Here is a 19,181-nt window from a genome sequence, read left to right as displayed (position 1 = left end):
GCCTCTGGGATCATCCACACACACAACACACAATTAACAGAGGAGAACCTCGGAAGGAAGCAGGGTGTCTATTTTCAACGCAAGGACTGTGAGGAGACACCATCTTGACACAAGTTTAATCAACCAGTATAGTTATATTCAGAAGTACGGAGAGAAGCGGAGGTACATGCGTTACAGTGTTGTTGGAACCTAAGGTTAATTGGGGGTCAGGGTGGAGAGAAGCACATCACCCAAACACCACCACAGTGTCTGGTGTGGAGGAGGGGGTCGTACCATACCAGACCATACCAGACCCTGATGTAAACAAGACGAAAGTCTTTCTCTGGTCTGCATCCCCTTAACAATTGTATGTATTAAGCTGTACTGTATTGTACCCATTCTGCAATCTGTTAATAAACGTTTCAATCAATCAATCAATCAATCAATTCAATCAATCAAAACACTTGTGCCACAGGCACCGTTGGAGAAGTGCTCCAGTCTGTGGAGGGAGGGGTACTTCAACACTCATGCTGTTCAACCCATCGACACAGCTGGGGGGGCTTAGCACAATTTACCATATTCACACCATGGCCATTTTGCTCTTATGTCATTGCTCAGGTCGGGATCCCACAAAGCGAAATGGCCCGCCATTGTAAATATGGCAGACGCAGAAAGAGAAACACATCTCCTGGTAGTCAGATGATGAACAAGCATGGAATTTAGTTTATTAAAAAAAAAAAAAAAAAAAAAAAGAAAGAAAGAAATGAACCAGAAATGGTACACAATAGAATTTGCAATCTCAGTAACACAAGATTACAACACTGAGGAGGACAAGCTGCCCACTGATAGTAAAGTCAAAGACTACAGTAGGAAATGAATGACACTAGATTGTCCTGCCCTCTAAAAATCAACACTCTGCCCATGATGATGTTGACCAAGTTAGGTACTGGATATTGAATGTCCACAAAACAGCAGTTATAGTTTATTATATTACACAAACACTCCATTCCGTCATGGATACACCCGTCAGCTAGCGATGGCAGAGAGATGCATTGTGAAGAAGCTGAAGGTAGGGAAGGTTGTGCTGGTGGTCTTGTGCCTTATACAAGTTCTCCCTCTAGTGGAATATAGATTAACTGCACGTTACACTGGACACGATGCCGATGGGTTGACATGTACACGGAGTCCCGACTGTGGGACCAGTTCGGTTTACAGATGCGTGTGTGTGTGTGTGTGTGCCAGCGCTGGCATGGTTCAGATACTGGTGATCCTGCATCAGAAGCAGTCCAAGCAGTAGGAAGACCAACCCTACATCCTTCAGAGAGAAGGGCTACAGTCCGAAGCGGGCGGGGGTTCTCTTGGGTGTCATGGGGGCTTCCTCTCTCCTTCCTGGGGTGCAGATTTTCACAGCCACCCTAAAAAAAAGGGGAACAAAATGTCAGTAATTAATTGAATAAGTGGTGATAATAAAATAAAACAGTAAATACTACAGTATTCTGTTGCGGTTATGTTGTTCCCCTGCTCTGTACCGTCAAGAGCCAAGCCTGCACGTTCCCCTGGTAGGGGCTAGGGGTGGGAATCACCAGTTTCATCATGATACAATATCTATTCTTTGGACAACGATATGATATTTTCCGATATCACAAAGTCTGCCACGATACGATACGATTCGATTCAGGTGCCTGCGATCGATATGAGACGATATTATATGCCCATTTAACACAATCAGTAACATTTAAATCAACAAAAAAAGGCAATGGAAATATCATTTGACATTTTTATTTTTGAGCTCTTACAGACATTTAAATGAAAAACAATCTATTGTTTTTAATACAAATAGACCTCCTGTTCACTGTTTTTGGTTCGTTTTTCTTTTTTCTTCTCGATATTAATATCCTACCCAGATAGCAAAAGACATTAATTAAATGTTGGATTTTGGTCAGATTGGTTATTTTTGGTTGAGGTTGAAAAAGCTATGTTTATTCAATATCTAAATTACAGACACCATTTCAACATTTGAAAAACTGTTGTTGAATCGATTTAGTATAGATGCTTGTTTTTCAATGTTGAAATGCCCAACAATGAAATTACATGGTTACAACGTAGTGCTGATAATCCCCCCTCCCCTCCCCCCTCCCCTTCGAGGGGGTAGGTCGTAAGCAACTCGCGAGGCCAGCTAGAAGATCTCACGGGACTTGAGGCATTAAAAGAAAAACTTGGCGCCATGGTGTCTTCATTCAGCGTGACTAGTCAAGTGCGCACACGTCTTTGGTAAGTCCTTGACAATATAATGTATTATGCTATTCACATTAGGCATGTGCCGGTAACCGGTTTCACGGTTTGAAAATGTCAAAACCCCCGGCCTGGAAAGTAGCGTTAACTTATAACAGCGCGAGCTAACGTACGTCAGCTATACGTCAGCTCAACCATGCGAGTCTGCTAGCTTAGCCAGCTAACGTCAGCTCGACCATGCGAGTCTGCTAGCTTTAGCCTACACAGACCATGCGAATCTGATAGCTTAGCAAGCTAACGTCAGCTCGACCATGCGAGTCTGCTAGCTTTAGCCTACACAGACCATGCAAATCTGATAGCTTAGCAAGCTAACGTCAGCTCGACCATGCGAGTCTGCTAGCTTTAGCCAGCTACACAGACCATGCGAATCTGATAGCTTAGCAAGCTAACGTCAGCTCGACCATGCGAGTCTGCTAGCTTTAACCAGCTACACAGACCATGCGAATCTGATAGCTTAGCAAGCTAACATCTGCTCGACCATGCGTGTCTGCTAGCTTTAGCCAGCTACACAGACCATGCGAATCTGATAGCTTAGCAAGCTAACGTCAGCTCGACCATGCGAGTCTGCTAGCTTTAGCCAGCTATACAGACCATGCGAATCTGATAGCTTAGCAAGCTAACGTCAGCTACACTCTGACGTCACGAGAACGGCGCCATCTTTGTATGGGGGAAACAAATGGATTTCTACTGATCAAATGTCTGCGTTGAGCTCTGTTTTTATTACATATTTTACCACATTCTTGTTGATTTCATAACCTTTTCATATAATTTGTTTTGAAAATATTGAGGCCAACATGGCATTTCACTATTTCGAAAGCCTTTCTGGTGATTCTAAAGTGTATGTTTCCCCCCCAAGCCATAGACATGCACTTAGACAGAAAGTTAAACAGAAAGGAAGTTGACTTCGAGAATGATTCCAATAACTGCTATTATTCGAGATCATTCTACCACAAAAGGTAACGTTTATGACAAATATTGAAACATAGTTAGTTTATCTTCCCTATTGTTAGCATTCAGCAACAATTAGATTTGAAAAGTTTCAAAATGGTGCCACCTTGATAAAATAAAAAAGCTACTGTACATTACAGTAGATTTCATTATCTGTTCTCATGCACGCTGGTGATACTAAATCCAAATTGAACTCGGGCATTTGAAAGATAATATATGTATATATATAAATGTGCGAATTGGCTATAATAAGGTAATTTATGAGCCTGCTATTGTATATTCTATGATAATATTTCAAATTACATTAGTCCGGATGGGAGAATTCAGTACAGTATCTACAGAACCTTCTGTTTAATAATCTTCCCTTTATTTATTTTACACTCAAGAAGGTATTGAACAAGATCAGTGTCAAAGATGCAAAGAAAAATCATAATTAATATTCTCCTTTGTTTCATCACAATTTAAGCAAGCCTAGTAATAGACACAATATTTCTGACACTGTGAATATACATTAGATAGATAGATGACGCTATACAAGAATATGCAAATGGCCCTTGTAGAAGTGGAGCAATATTCCATTTACCTAGGTATATATTTTAGGCGGATTTTCAGAAAATAGGCTCCGGGTGGAAGAGGTTAAATATTTTAAAATATGTTGGAAGGACCTGATAAATTAATAATTTGGCTGATATATATATTTGTTTTATGCATATATTATTTTAATAATTTTTTCCCCTCTATTTTCAGGGTTGTGCTACAAGAGAAGAGGACTGGAGGGTTCACTGCAAAAAAAAGGCCAAGTAATAACAAAAAAATTATAATCAGCACCACCTCTTTTCTATTTAGACCTGTTGTAACCTATACGTTATTATATACCTTTCAATCCGGGAGTTAATGGGTTAAGATGGCTTCTTATGAATCGTATTGGGCTAAAAGACGTAGTCATTCGAACTGTAAGGGGCATAGAGAAAGATATCCTTAAGGAATATGAGGAATCTCTGCATAATCAAAGAGAAAATATTTACCCCTGTGTGAATAGGGAACCTGCCTTCACAAGCTCACACTTTTCCCAACTAGATGCACTACCAGCTTCACATGTAGACATAGAAAATGGTCATATAGATGGCAGTGTAGCTGGCAATGATGAAGTTGAGTCCGATGTGCAAATGAAAAATGATCATTCTGATGGTAGTGCAGTAGCTCGAAATGAAGTTGATCATGTGCAAATGGAAAATGATGATATAGACGATGAAGCTGGCAATGATGAAGATGAATCAGATTCTCACTATGAGAGCGATGAGGAGCAGCCGCCTAGTCAGGATCTGCTTATAAGGAGCCTAAGATATTGGGCAACATCCTACTCCATTAGTCTTGTTGCTTTGTCTGCTCTGCTGTCCATCTTAAAGCTATTTCACCCTAAGCTCCCTAAAGATGGAAGGACTCTGCTTGGAACACAATCTCATGTTGCAACCACTCAAATGCAAGGTGGCGAGTACTATCATTTTGGATTGGTGCGAGGAATACTTTCACGATTAAAATGTTTAAGTTTACCAGTGAACCTCACAACTCTTACTTTACAGTTCAATATAGATGGTCTCCCCCTCTTTAGGAGTTCAAGACTTCAATTCTGGCCTATACTTGCAATCCTGAATTGTGATTACACTAAGTCCCCATTTATTGTCGGTATATTTAGTGGTTTAAGCAAGCCAAAGTGTGTTGTTGAGTATCTGCAGAAATTTGTTAGCGACCTTAAAGGGGAACTATCTTATAAATGACCTTTTCCTGTGTTTAGGGTTATTTTCTAGCTATGTGGACTTATAGTAATAGAATCTATGTCTCTAATTCTCGATTTGGCGCATTCTTCCAATTCTCCCCTCACAATAATGTCCCTCCCTCAAGTGAGTCATCTGAAAATGTGCCTATATGGGACGTCATATGGTGCATTTGCATAATAACACCCGCCCCCTCTAGCTGCCCGCCGAGCGAGAGAAGCAGAGAACTGTAAACGCTCTGCGTGTCCTCCCGGCTCAAGTCCACCACCGCGCCACAGACAGCTCATGCTCCCGAACCGAGAGAGAGAGAACTGTAAACACTCTGCGTGTCCTCCCGGCTCCCTCTCCCGGGAGGACACGCAGAGTGTTTACACTTTTTTTTCTCTCTCTCTCTCTGTTATGTCCTGTTATGCTACGTATAGGTTGTGACATACTAGCAGTTACATTGTAGGCTACTGTGCCTTTAATAGACGGGCGTGGTTAGCGCTCGAGGTAGGGCTGGTGTTTGTAACCTAAGAGTCGGTCGAATAAAGTAATGAAACCACACGGTCGTGTGTTCATTGTCTCAACATAATAATTGGCGAACGAGGATGGCTGATTTCGTTTTACCACTGCCACCACCGTTTCTACCTGTTCCCGGTGACCCAGCGGGGTTAGATGGCTAACGTCATTGGAGGACTATTTATTGGCGTTGGGACTGGAGGATCTGGAAGAAGCTAGGAAGTGCGCACTTCTGCGACACTGCCTCGGACAGGAGGGGCAACGGATTTATGCTACGCTTACATTAGCCGACGATCAGTACTCTACTGCTACCGAGGCTCTGAAGTTGCATTTTAGCTCGGGAAGAAGCCGTCGGATGTACCGGTTTGAGTTCCGCCAGAGAGCACAGAGGTCTGGTGAGACTGTTTCGCAATATGTGTCTGCCCTGCGGGAGCTAGCCAAGCATTGTGATTTTAGGAACTTGGAGGATGGACTCATAGTCGACCAGCTGATTGAAAGAACATTGTGTGCTCAACTGAGGGAGAGACTGTTATTAGAGCCGGACGTCCACCCGGAGTTCAGAACGTGGCCCAGGAGGCAGCTGGCGCAGACGGTGACAACTTCGATGTGCAGAGAGTGGCAGACAGGGCGCCGAGGGAGAGGGAGAATGGACAAAGGCGTTGTGGTAACTGTGGCTCCCCTAAGCATGCAACCAGGGACCTGTCCTGCCCTGCTCTAGGCAAGCGCTGCCGTAACTGCAACAGGGTTAACCATTTTGCGCGCTGGTGTCGCTCTCCTCCTGATCACGCACAGTCTGGGGCTGTTCCCATCAATACAGTACAAAGCCCACAGGCCTCATTCAGTCATTGCACATGTCGTGTGGGTGGGGCCTCCATACCACTCCTCGTGGACACAGGGGCTAAAGTGTCGCTCCTGAATAAGTCCACTTATGACCGGCTCTTCAGTCACGTGCCGTTGACTACAGCAGCAAACGCCCTGTCGGGGTATGGCCACGCCCCGATCACCACTTTAGGGGTAGCCTGCCTACCTGTGGAGTACAAAAAGAGACACATCCCTGACACCGAGTTCTACATCACACGGAGAGGGGCTAACATCATGGGGCTAGACCTGTTTCATGCTCTGGACTTCACATTGACCGACGCTGGGGGTCTACGCGTCCTGCAGGTCACCGCGTCCTGGCCTGACCATCACCCGACACTGTTCGAAGGCCTGGGCTGTATGACTGGATTTGTGCACCAGCCCTCGGTGGACACGTCTGTCCGACCCGTCATTCAGCCGCTGCGGCGCATTCCCTTGGCCCTCCGTGATGCGATGGAGGAGGAGATTCGTCATCTGGTGAAGGAGGACGTCATAGAACCGATCAACGCCTCTCCCTGGGTGTCCAACCTGGTGATAGCCAAGAAACGGGGGGGGCGCGGACTGCGTCTATGCGTCGATCTGACAGACGTAAACAAAGCCATCATCCCTGACAAGTATCCCCTCCCCACAGCGGAGGAGCTGACTAGCCATTTCCATGGCTCCACGATTTTCAGTAAAATGGATTTACGTCACGGCTACCTGCAGGTTCCCCTGGCACCGGGCAGTATGGACCTCACAGCGTTTGTCACACATGTGGGGGTTTTCAGGTACAAGCGCATGGCTTTTGGCCTGTCATCAGCCCCAAGCTGTTTTCAGAAAATAATGTCGCTCATTTTGGCTGGCATCCAGGGGGTCAGCATCTACTTGGATGATGTGGTGGTGCATGCGCCCACCGCTGCGCTCCACGACGCTCGCCTGGAGCAGGTCTTCCAGCGCTTCAAGCAAAACGGGGTCACACTTAACGCGGAGAAGTGTACATTTGGAGCTACTGAGGTCGAGTTCCTGGGGTTCAGGCTCTCCAGGGAGGGTATCACCCCGATCATGTCCCACACCGAAGCAATCCTGTCCCTGCCGGACCCGCAGTCGCCGTCCAAGCTGTCTTCTTTTCTGGGCATGGCTGCCTACTACCTCCGGTTCATGCCACACTATTCTGACTCGACGGCCCCTCTGCGCCAGCTGTTACGCAAGGATGCGGTATGGGACTGGACCCCGGCCTGCCGGGAGGCTGTGCGCGTCATCAAACGGCAGCTCACGTCCCCGCCAACACTGGCGCATTTCAGCCTGACCGCGCCCACCCTGGTCACCTGTGACGCCTCTGGGGTGGCGCTCGGCGCCGTGCTATCCCAGGTTTATGGAGGGGTAGAGCGTCCAGTGGCTTTTGCCTCTCGGGCCCTCACACCAGCCGAGCAGAAATACTCGGTGGGGGAAAGGGAGGCCCTCGCCTGTCTGTGGGCCTGCGAACGCTGGCATGTCTACCTGTATGGCAGGGCGTTCACCATTCGCACAGATCATCAGTCTCTGACAGCGCTGCTGGCGACCCGAGGGGCGGGGCACAAGCCTATGAGGCTACTGAGGTGGGCTGATAGGCTGAATCAGTACAACTTCGGACTCGAGTTTATGCCGGGGCGCTCTAACACGGTAGCTGACCTTCTTTCAAGAGCCGTCTCTACGACAAAAGAGGCGGGTGAGGCGAGTCCTGAACAGGAGGACGACGTGGACTGGGTCCACATGCTGCATGGACCGCTCAGCGCAGTAGTCACGCTGGCTGAGCTGCAGCCGCTGGGCTGCGGCTGAAGATGAGACATTTACAAATCTCCGTGCCTATATCCAGGACGGCTGGCCAGCCACGGTGGAGGACAGACTGCTCCCCTACCGCCGAGTCCGCGACGAGCTCTCCTGCTGGGGGGAGGTGTGCCTCGCCCGCGGTCACCGCGCTATTATACCAGAGGCGCTGAGGGCCAGGGTATTGCACATGGCGCACGACGACCACCTGGGGGTGGTTAAGTTGAAACAACGCTGCAGAGACACAGTGTGGTGGCCTCACATAGACGGCGACGTAGAGGAGCTGGTGCGCAACTGTACCTGCTGCCTGCTGAGTGGGAAAACGGGCCAGCCGGCTACAGCACCCCTCACCCCGACCCCGTGGCCGTCTGCGCCGTGGGAGCACATTCAGGTTGACCTATGCGGAGAGCTTCATGGGGCCCCGGCACATGCCCGCTACCTGATGGTCGTGCACGACCTACACTCGAAGTGGCCAGAAGCCATCGAACTCAGCTCCATCACCACACAGAGCATCACCGACAACCTCGTCAAGCTGTTTGGGCGCTGGGGCCTGCCCAGTGTCGTCACCACAGACAATGGGCCTCAATTCATCTCGGCAGAGTTCTCTGAGTTCCTGTCACTGAGGTCCATCAGGCACATCAGGACGTCGGTCTACCATCCTGAAAGTAACGGCGGCGTTGAACGCCTAAACAAATCTCTGAAGAATGGAATCAGAGCCTGCCTGGAGGAGGGGAAAACCTTCAGCGCTGCACTCACCCAAACTCTCCTGACCATCCGGGCATCCAAGCACTCCACCACAGGGGTCTCTCCGGCTCTGCTCATGATTGGGCGAGAAATGAAACAACCACTAGACTGCTTGAGAGCTGAACCGGCCCCTGCATGCGAGAGCCCTGGGCTCGAGAAGGCCAGAGATCAGGTCCAAAGCTCACAGGCTCAGATGAAACGGAGGTATGATGCCTCTCACAGAGTACAGACTCCCACTATGTCAGCAGGGGATTGGGTCAGGATTAAACACGCCAACCGCAAGAACAAGCTGAGCTCATACTGGTCAGCACCCCTCCGAGTGACCCGTCAACTGGGTCCGGCCACCTACAGACTAGATGATGGTTCTCGCTGGCACTCAAACCGCCTGCATAAGGTGGGTGCCCCGGCACTGCCTGCATCATCCATGAGCCAAGCTGCAACCCGCAGTTGGCAGCCCCGCTTGGAAGCAACCAGGGTGGGAGGTAACCCACCACAACCACCAGACCCTGCTCCCCAGCCTGCTCGCCCTCAGAGGGTGAGGGCTCCACCCGCTTGGCATGGGGACTATGTTACTGGGTAAATGCCACGGGTTGGTGGACTGAAGTGTTCAGTTTCTGTTCATGGACTGGAATGTTCTATTGCTGTTGCAAGAGGGAAGGGGGGGGACAATGTTATGTCCTGTTATGCTACGTATAGGTTGTGACATACTAGCAGTTACATTGTAGGCTACTGTGCCTTTAATAGACGGGCGTGGTTAGCGCTCGAGGTAGGGCTGGTGTTTGTAACCTAAGAGTCGGTCGAATAAAGTAATGAAACCACACGGTCGTGTGTTCATTGTCTCAACATAATACTCAGACATAGGGTGTCTGTCTGTCTGTCTGTATGTCTGTCTGTCTGTCTGTCTGTCTGTCTGTCTGTCTGTCTCTCTCTCTCTCTCTCTCTCTCTCTCTCTCTCTCTCTCTCTCTCATAGCAGCAGCAAACTAACACAACGTATAGACATAGGGTGTCTGTCTGTCTGTCTGTCTGTCTGTCTGTCTGTCTGTCTGTCTGTCTGTCTGTCTGTCTCTCTCTCTCTCTCTCTCTCTCTCTCTCTCTCTCTCTCTCTCTCTCATAGCAGCAGCAAACTAACACAACGTATAGACATAGGGTGTCTGTCTGTCTGTCTGTCTACACCCCCTCTCTCTCTCTCTCTCTCTCTCTCTCTCTCTCTCGACTGACTGTCACTCAAAGTGCTTATGGGCGGAGCCAGGCCATAACAGCCTGATTTCTTGTGGCTGAAAAATGATGGGTTTGAGTACTTGATTAGAAATATAAACCAATGCATTTTTTTTTTTTAAACGTACAGATGTCTTCAATAGACTGACAGGAATTGTTTAAAGTTGCCCAAATAGTGCTAGGAATAGTAAAATAGTTCCCCTTTAAGTCACATAATGGTTATTCAGGGTGTGACAAGTGTGACCAAGAGGGTGTGTGGAGGAACAAAATGACGTATCCAGAAACAAATGTCAGGCTCAGGACGGATTCGAGTTATTGTGATATGATTGATGAGGAACACCACTTGAAACAGAAACTCAGTCCTTTAACAGGGATAGTAAAGATGGTTTCTTCATTCCCAATAGATTATATGCACCTCTGTTGTCTTGGGTTGATGAGAAAACTGTTGCATATGTGGTTAAAGGGCAATCTAGCCACTAGGCTTCCTTCACAAACAGTTAACAGTATATCAAGCAAACTGCTGGTGTTACATTCCCACACCCCTGTTGAATTCAATCGCAAGCCAAGAGGTTTGAATGAGCTTGATCGTTGGAAAGCTACTGAGCTCCGATCCTTCATGTTATACTGGGGTCCTGTAGTTCTGAAGGATTGCCTTCCCAGTGAGTTTTATGACAACTTCATGTTGTTTTCAGTGGCCATGTATTTGTTTTTGTCTCCTGGAACTTCTGGCCAAATGGTTGAATTTGCACATAGATTAATGATATCCTTTGTGGGCCACTTTGGACAGTTGTATGGTACGGGTGAGATTGTGTTCAGTGTCCACCAGCTTATACATTTAGCAGATGAATACAAACAATTTGGACCTTTAGATAATGTTTCAGGGTTCCCTTTTGAGAATTATCTTGGCCAAATAAAGCATATTTTACGCAAGCCACACCAACCTCTACAACAGGTAGTCAAAAGGCTGTCAGAAATGCCACATGTTGAGGTTCCATTAGCAACAGATCAACCAGTTTTAAAGCACATTCATACTGATGGTCCACTTCCTCAACATTTCAGTGTTGCTCTACAGTACACAAAGGTCTCCAGTTGTCGTTTTACCTTGTCTACAAAGCAGGGGGATAATTGTATTCAGGTGGGAGATACAATTGCAGTAGTGCAGAATATAGTCCAGGAAGAAGGTGAGGTCTATGTGATCTACAGAAAGTTCAGACACCAAGAATTATATTACACTTATCCCTGCGAGTCCTCCCTCATAGGTACATACAAGGTTAAAGAGTTGTGTGATGAGATCGGGGTTGGTAAAATTAGCTTTATTAAACGTAAATGTGTTCTGTATCCAGAGGGAAATAGCCTCATAGCTATTCCAATAGCTCATCTGCAGTAGACATCTTATGATTCATGTTTTTGTCATTATAATTTTTTTATCATTAATATTCTAATTTAATTTATTGTACACAGAATGGAAAGTGAGGTGGTGCTCTGGGGCGTTGTACTGTTTCCAAATGGCGGAACTGCAACAGTTCTTTCCAGCTGGTTCAATCCAACGGAAGGTACATTATTATGGCCCCCAAAAAACACAAATTATTCAAAGGCCCTTAAAGAAAACATGATGCCCTGTGAAGGATGGACCACATATGACAAAATTCGGCTCTTAATTACTTGTGGTAAGTATAGTCACTGCTATTGTCTGATGTGAATTGTTCCTCATACTTCTTATTAATGTCATGCTGTATTTTCTGCTTGTTCTTTTACAGACTCATTTCTAAAGGCCAAGCAACATGAAGACAAGTACGTGACTACTGGATGTCTAACCACTGATTTGGAATCTGAAGAGGAAGCAGATGTACGTCGGAAAAGAAGAGCAAGGTACAGTTGAATTCCTCGTGATAGTTTTTGGTTAAACAGAAATGGGCCATGGGCTGGCTCCTGAACAGTGTCTCAAGGATTGCTCAATTAATTGAATTATCCTGGGAGCCTGGGAATGTTAAATGTTTTTTTTTAGGACAAATCATATGCACGCAGTGGAGTCAGATGAAGAGCCAGACAGCAGGGTGACGCGACGATATGCCAAGCCACCTGATGTTCATTTCCCAGGTATAGTGGTGACACTTGTCAGTTATGACACTAACTGCTACACCTACTTTAAGTATTGCCATGTATAATTCCATTTATTTATTAATACAGTGCAGCCAGAATCCAGCCAGTACCCCTCGGTGCCAACATCAAATGCAAGCAGTGGTATGTCATTATTTACTAACATAGCAGAACAAAATGTAGTTGCATGAGAGCTTTACAAGCATTTAGTTCCTCTGTCAATACATCCAAACATATCAGTCAGGTTATGTGTTCAAAAGTTACAGTGTCCACTATTCATGTCTTGTGTTCCCTTCTTTTAGTCTCTGGAGGAAGCTGCTCGGTCTCTGGAGGAAGCTGCTTGGAGAATAACCAGCCTAATAATGGTAAGTGAATCACTTCACACTACTAAGTCAGGGTGGAGCCGGTGGACAGATTGTAAATGTGCTTTTGATAGCATTCATTGTTCATGTTTTGTTGTGTTCTCTCATTTTAGGCTTTGGTGGAAGCTTCTTGGCACAGTTGGAGTCAATGGACCACTGCAATGATGGTAAGTAGATTAATAAACTAGATATAGCTATGTGATTCTCTCAGCCACTCTTGTGTCTCCAGTCTGTTTCAATAGGTGGCGGTTGGATTACTAGTCCTGCCTTACTGGATACCTTACTGACTGGAAATGTTAGTTAAATGGGTGGAAATGTAAAGTTGGGTGCATATATGAGTAGCTTATTCAGTGTCTCACTATTTTGCAATGAGCTGTTAATGTTGGCATGATATTATATGAGAACTTGTATTTTACAGTGACTAATTACGGTTATTTTAATCCATTTCAGGAGGGAACCACACTGGACAAGTAAGGAATGGTATGTCTTTTGCTTGCTACTGTATATGGTGCTCATTGATACTTTGATGGTGCTTACCTTATTTTGTTAATTCTGTCGCTCTTTCTCTAGGAAAGCCAATGTATAACTCCAGCCCCTACCACACTGTGCCATCAGAGCGAGCAAGGAATGGTATGCATTTCTCATCTTAAATGTTGTTTTTTTGGGTAAAATTCCATAATTCGTGTTCAATGTAAACAATGATGTGTGTCCTTTATTCTCTTTCTATTAGACTTCAATGCCAACTATAGCCGTGGCTCCAGATCAGCTGACTTCAACTCACATCGCCTGGGTAAAGATGCCTATATTCCACTTTACCCCCCGCCTCCCCCATACACAATTACCTAATGTGCAATGCTGATGCCATGTTGATTTCTTCAGCTTCAGCTCCTGAAACGCCGCGGGGAAGATTCCATGGAGAGCCCAGTCAAATGTTACAAGGCAAGTATCATTTTCTGATGCATTGAGAAACATATGTCCCTTGTGACTTTACAGTCTTTGTCACTTTTTTTTTTCATGTAATTTGTCATGGTGTTTATAGGCTTAATATTTAAGCACTTAATGGTTACTATAAGTTAGGGGTGCAAAGACTTAAGCGTCACATTTAAATGTAAATAGTAACGTTGTTGTCATGTGATGATCCCTTTAATTAGACGTGATTTGAATGTGCTGAAGGCCCTTATTGCTTAGTGTCATTCTAAATGATTGAAATGGTGAATCTATCCTTGAAATTTAATGTAAAACCAATTGTTTTTCTTCAAGACCTTGCTGCCAACAAAAACACCAGGATGCTTGCAGAGCTACTCGTGGAGGTGAAGCAAATTTCACATGACGTTCAGTTTCTGAAGACTGAAATGGCTAAATCCACCTTTAACGATCACGGAGCTGGACCTGAATCACAGAGAGAAGAGAACTTCCCCATCGTGCTGCCACTCACCAATGAGGAGCAGTTTGATGAGGCTGAAGCTGCACTGAAGGACGAAACAGTCCGTCGAAAGATGGTGAACATTTTTGTATTTTGTTAAAAATTTATTGTTTGAAATCTAAGTGTTTATAATGTCTGAATTGTAGGAGTGGAGGCATTTATTTAGTTTTTTGCTTGGATGTGTGCTTGGCATAGAAATATTGTGAAAATAGCCTTGCAATGATATGCGGGATGATATTTATTTCTTAGTCAGTATTTGACAATTCATTTAGCTAATTTGTTTGATGGTATTGTTTGTTGAGTTTTGACACAGTAATGGTCTTTCTTTAGAGTTAATAAAAAAAAGTCTTAAAATGTGTACTTAAAACATCATATTCTGTCCATTTGACATAGTACAATGTACACTTTAGCACACTCACTTTTTTTCCTCTCCAATCTGTTAAGACAACCCGCCTGGCATTAATCGGAGGGACCAACTCAGAAAATATGATCCGGCGAATGCTATCCGCTACCATGACAAACTGTTTAGCATGCATCTTCAACTGGGCGGGAAAGGGACCGAAGAGGGCCTTCAAGGACACACTGATGCAGGACTGCATGTTTGGTGAGTCAATCTGCACCTCAAAATACTAGGTTTACTACAGTGGATTTAGCTATTTTGATGATGGATATTTCATTTAATTAAGTATTTTCACTTTTATCTCAAGTAAATACGAATGGATGCATTTTTATCACCATGGAATGAGCCTGATGGAACATGCAACCACTCTTAAAGAAACACCTCACCCATTTCCAACCTTAACGTCATATAAGTGGTCCTCTGTAATGCTCACAATAAGATTTTTTACGAGCATTAATGTGGATCAATTATATGACTATGGGGTTGAAAATGCACCTAAGGCCACCTGAAAATCTAGTACACTAAAAAGGACACTGTTCACTTTGGAATGGAACGTGCCCACTGCAGCTTTCTTGTTTATCTTTAAGTATTCTTTTTTTCTTTTTTCCCAGCGGCTGCTCGTCAATTTGACCGCAAGTTGACTGACTTGATATACAGAGATGCACTGCAGAAGTGGCTGCGTTATGCACCTGAGAGGAATGGCGGGATACAAAGAAAGACAAAGACTTAAAAGGACAAATGGTTTGGAGGACAGTGGGTTTCATGGGAGTTGGATCATTGGAAGCTGATCCAGGGGCAACATTTATCTCCAGCATCTCTGGTTGCAGCTGTCGCGTGCATGCGTGCGTGCATATGTTTAGCCCCTAGTTTAGCCTCCAGGACCACCCCCTAATTTAGCCTCCAGGACCACCCCCTAGTTGAGACTCAGCCCCCCTCAGGACCACCCCCTAGTTTAGACTCAGCCCCCCTCAGGACCACCCCCTAGTTTAGACTCAGCCCCCCTCCAGACCACCCCTAGTTGAGACTCAGCCCCCCTCAGGACCACCCCCTAGTTTAGACTCAGCCCCCCTCAGGACCACCCCCTAGTTTAGACTCAGCCCCCCTCCAGACCACCCCTAGTTGAGACTCAGCCCCCCTCAGGACCACCCCCTAGTTTAGACTCAGCCCCCCTCAGGACCACCCCCTAGTTTAGACTCAGCCCCCCTCCAGACCACCCCTAGTTGAGACTCAGACCCCTCAGGACCACCCCCTAGTTTAGACTCAGCCCCCCTCAGGACCACCCCCTAGTTTAGACTCAGCCCCCCTCCAGACCACCCCTAGTTGAGACTCAGCCCCCCTCAGGACCACCCCCTAGTTTAGACTCAGCCCCCCTCCAGACCACCCCTAGTTGAGACTCAGCCCCCCTCAGGACCACCCCTTAGTTTAGACTCAGCCCCCCTCAGGACCACCCCCTAGTTTAGACTCAGCCCCCCTCCAGACCACCCCTAGTTGAGACTCAGCCCCCCTCAGGACCACCCCCTAGTTTAGACTCAGCCCCCCTCAGGACCACCCCCTAGTTTAGACTCAGCCCCCCTCCAGACCACCCCTAGTTGAGACTCAGCCCCCCTCAGGACCACCCCCTAGTTTAGACTCAGCCCCCCTCCAGACCACCCCTAGTTGAGACTCAGCCCCCCTCAGGACCACCCCCTAGTTTAGACTCAGCCCCCCTCAGGACCACCCCCTAGTTTAGACTCAGCCCCCCTCCAGACCACCCCTAGTTGAGACTCAGCCCCCCTCAGGACCACCCCCTAGTTTAGACTCAGCCCCCCTCAGGACCACCCCCTAGTTTAGACTCAGCCCCCCTCAGGACCACCCCCTAGTTTAGACTCAGCCCCCCTCCAGACCACCCCTAGTTGAGACTCAGCCCCCCTCAGGACCACCCCCTAGTTTAGACTCAGCCCCCCTCCAGACCACCCCTAGTTGAGACTCAGCCCCCCTCAGGACCACCCCCTAGTTTAAGTTAATAATAGTCTATTGTGTATGGTGCATCGTGCGGTTAGAGTTCTAAAGTGACCAGCATCTCCAACGCTTCCTCGTGTTATCTAGAGTCTTATCCAGGCTGGGCCGACCACATGGCGCTTTCATCCGAGGAGATCTAGGCGAGGACCGAATGGACATGTACACTGGATTACCTACCCGACGACTGCATAGCCCTGTGCGGCTGGAATATATATTTGCTTTGGTACTGTGATTTGTGGAGCGGATAATCGCCGACGCCTGTGAGTGTTGGATTTACCCCCGAGAGGAGTCAAGTCGAGTCGGCGCTCAGAGAGCCTGAGGCCCCCTAGTTTAGACTCAGCCCCCCTCCAGACCACCCCTAGTTGAGACTCAGCCCCCCTCAGGACCACCCCCTAGTTTAGACTCAGCCCCCCTCAGGACCACCCCCTAGTTTAGACTCAGCCCCCCTCCAGACCACCCCTAGTTGAGACTCAGCCCCCCTCAGGACCACCCCCTAGTTTAGACTCAGCCCCCCTCAGGACCACCCCCTAGTTTAGACTCAGCCCCCCTCCAGACCTTAGTGTGACGATGTACCTTGGCACACTGGCACGCCACACAGGAGGCCGCCCATACTTTGACGTCCTTCCTAAGGCCCGGCCAGACGAACTTGGCCCCTACCAACTTGACCGACGCCTTTACCCCAGGGTGTGAAAGGGCATGAATGGTGTCAAATACCCGGCGGCGCCAGTCAGTTGGAACCATGGGGCGGGGCTGGCCAGTGGAGACGTCACAGAGGAGCGTGGCGCCGCTGTCGTGAAACACCACATCCTCAAGTCGAAGTCCTGTCACAGCCGTCCTGAACGCCTGAAGGTCTGAGTCGGTGAGCTGGTCAGCAGCCATGGCAGCATAGTCGATGCCCGGGTGCACAGGGCTGACGTGCGCCCGGGAGAGGCAGTCTGCCACCTGAAATGCTAATTGTTGGTTTTGCATGCTTATTCAAGTTCAGAAGGTTGTCAGTAGTCGGTAGTCTGAATGGAGTGATGATTAATGATGGATTAATGGATGCTATTTATAGTGTGGATGTGAATATATTATATAGATGTACATCTCTAATGTGTCTCTATAATACTCTGAAGTATTATACTTAGTTTAGCAATAGGTAAAAGTGTTTTTAGATAGATTTAACTTTTAGATTTGATTCTGCGTTGGAATTTTGGAAAACAACACTTCCTGGAAGATTCTATAGGGGTTCAAGGTTCAGAGTTCTGTATGAATATTTTCAATAACTGTTATTATTCGGTCATTTTTGTATGGGAGAGTCAGCTGAATGTCAGCTGATCTGGAGCCACGTGCGTAGTTGGCATCGAAGTCTAATAGAAAGAGAAGGGACACGCATCATTAAATAGTTTCAATGGTGCCACCCTGATAAAATAAAAAAGCTACTGTACATTACAGTAGATTTCATTATCTGTTCTCATGCACGCCTGGTGATACTAAATCCAAATTGAACTCAGGCATTTCAAAGAGAATATGTATGTGCGAAGGTTCAGAGTTCTGTATGAATATTTTCAATAACTGTTATTATTCTGTCATTTTTGTATGGGAGAGTCAGCTGAATGTCAGCTGATCTGTACTGGGCTCTGTTAAGGAAGGACAGGACACACTCACTGAGAAACATTGCTTTATACTGAAAACTAGGGTAAGCCATTTTAAGTTTATTAGTGAATCTTAAAAGTGAGGAACCAGCTGACTTGATTAAAGGGGCGTGTTTAAAACGGCCATTTTGTTTAGTTAAGTGCCCCCATTAAGGGACTGTTTCCTGTTTACTAGTAGCATCTGATTTGCTGAGTGAGCCATTAAGAGCCTGCCCTGTTTAAAAGCAGAGGTCCACACTGTGTTGAAATCACTCTGTACTGGGCTCTGTTAAGGAAGGACAGGACACACTCACTGAGAAACATTGCTTTATACTGAAAACTAGGGTAAGCCATTTTAAGTTTATTAGTGAATCTTAAAAGTGAGGAACCAGCTGACTTGATTAAAGGGGCGTGTTTAAAACGGCCATTTTGTTTTGTTAAGTGCCCCCATTAAGGGCCAGGTGTTAAGACAGCACTAATTAGTGATAGTGATAGTGATAGTGATTTAAAGGCTTGCTGGTGTAGCGTCAGCGAAGCGTCGAGAAACGAAGAGGGACAAAGAGGAGGAGTTTTCCTGGAGTTCTCCGCCGAGGGATCCACCGATCCACCCAGTGCTAAGTACACCATAATCCTATATTTCCCTCCCACACTGCTATTTCTCTACTTCCTCCCTGCCACTCTTGACAAGACAATGTGTCTCATACCTATATCCACAATCTGCTCCTCCAGAACTGACTCTACCCATCCACGCCAGTTTGCTAGCAACCCGGCTAATCTCTCCTACCCTCCTACAGCCACTAATACACCTGTCACAGTACGGGGAGGCTTATGGAATTGTCAATCAGCAGTCAAGAAAGCTGACTTCATTACTGCCTACGCCCATAGTCTAAATCTGCAGCTCCTGGCTCTAACTGAGACCTGGATAACCCCCAATAACTCATCAACACCTGCAGCATTATCTACAAACTATAACTTCACTCACACACCTCGACCTTCCAGACGGGGTGGAGGCACTGCCCTCATGACATCTCCTTCATGGGCTACAAACGTAACACCACTCCCAGAACTGTCACTCTCCTCTCTCGAATATCATGCAGTATCTGTCTCTAATCCTTTCAATCTCACCATTGTTACACTCTACCGCCCTCCAGGTACACTCGATCACTTCACAGATGAGCTGGACATGCTTCTTAGCT

General features: G+C 46.7%; 1 protein-coding gene across 1 annotated transcript in view; it reads right to left on the bottom strand.

The window, feature by feature from the left end:
• Nucleotides 1–1,232: 1,232 nt before the first annotated feature.
• The window catches only part of LOC311246897 (pre-mRNA-splicing factor ATP-dependent RNA helicase PRP16-like), a gene marked incomplete at its 5' end in the record, with an annotated part of 131,674 nt that continues 113,725 nt past the window's right edge, over nucleotides 1,233–19,181 (bottom strand). The window contains one exon of the mRNA XM_084337138.1: nucleotides 1,233–1,394. Within this exon, the coding sequence (XP_084193264.1) occupies nucleotides 1,310–1,394 (85 nt within the window). The 3' untranslated portion in view covers nucleotides 1,233–1,309. The remainder of the gene's footprint in view (nucleotides 1,395–19,181) is intronic.

The sequence above is a fragment of the Notolepis coatsorum genome (genome assembly GCF_963971535.1).
Source record: "Notolepis coatsorum genome assembly, chromosome: 20".
Taxonomy (NCBI): Eukaryota; Metazoa; Chordata; class Actinopteri; order Aulopiformes; family Paralepididae; genus Notolepis; species Notolepis coatsorum.
This window is presented reverse-complemented; position numbering and strand designations above follow the sequence as displayed.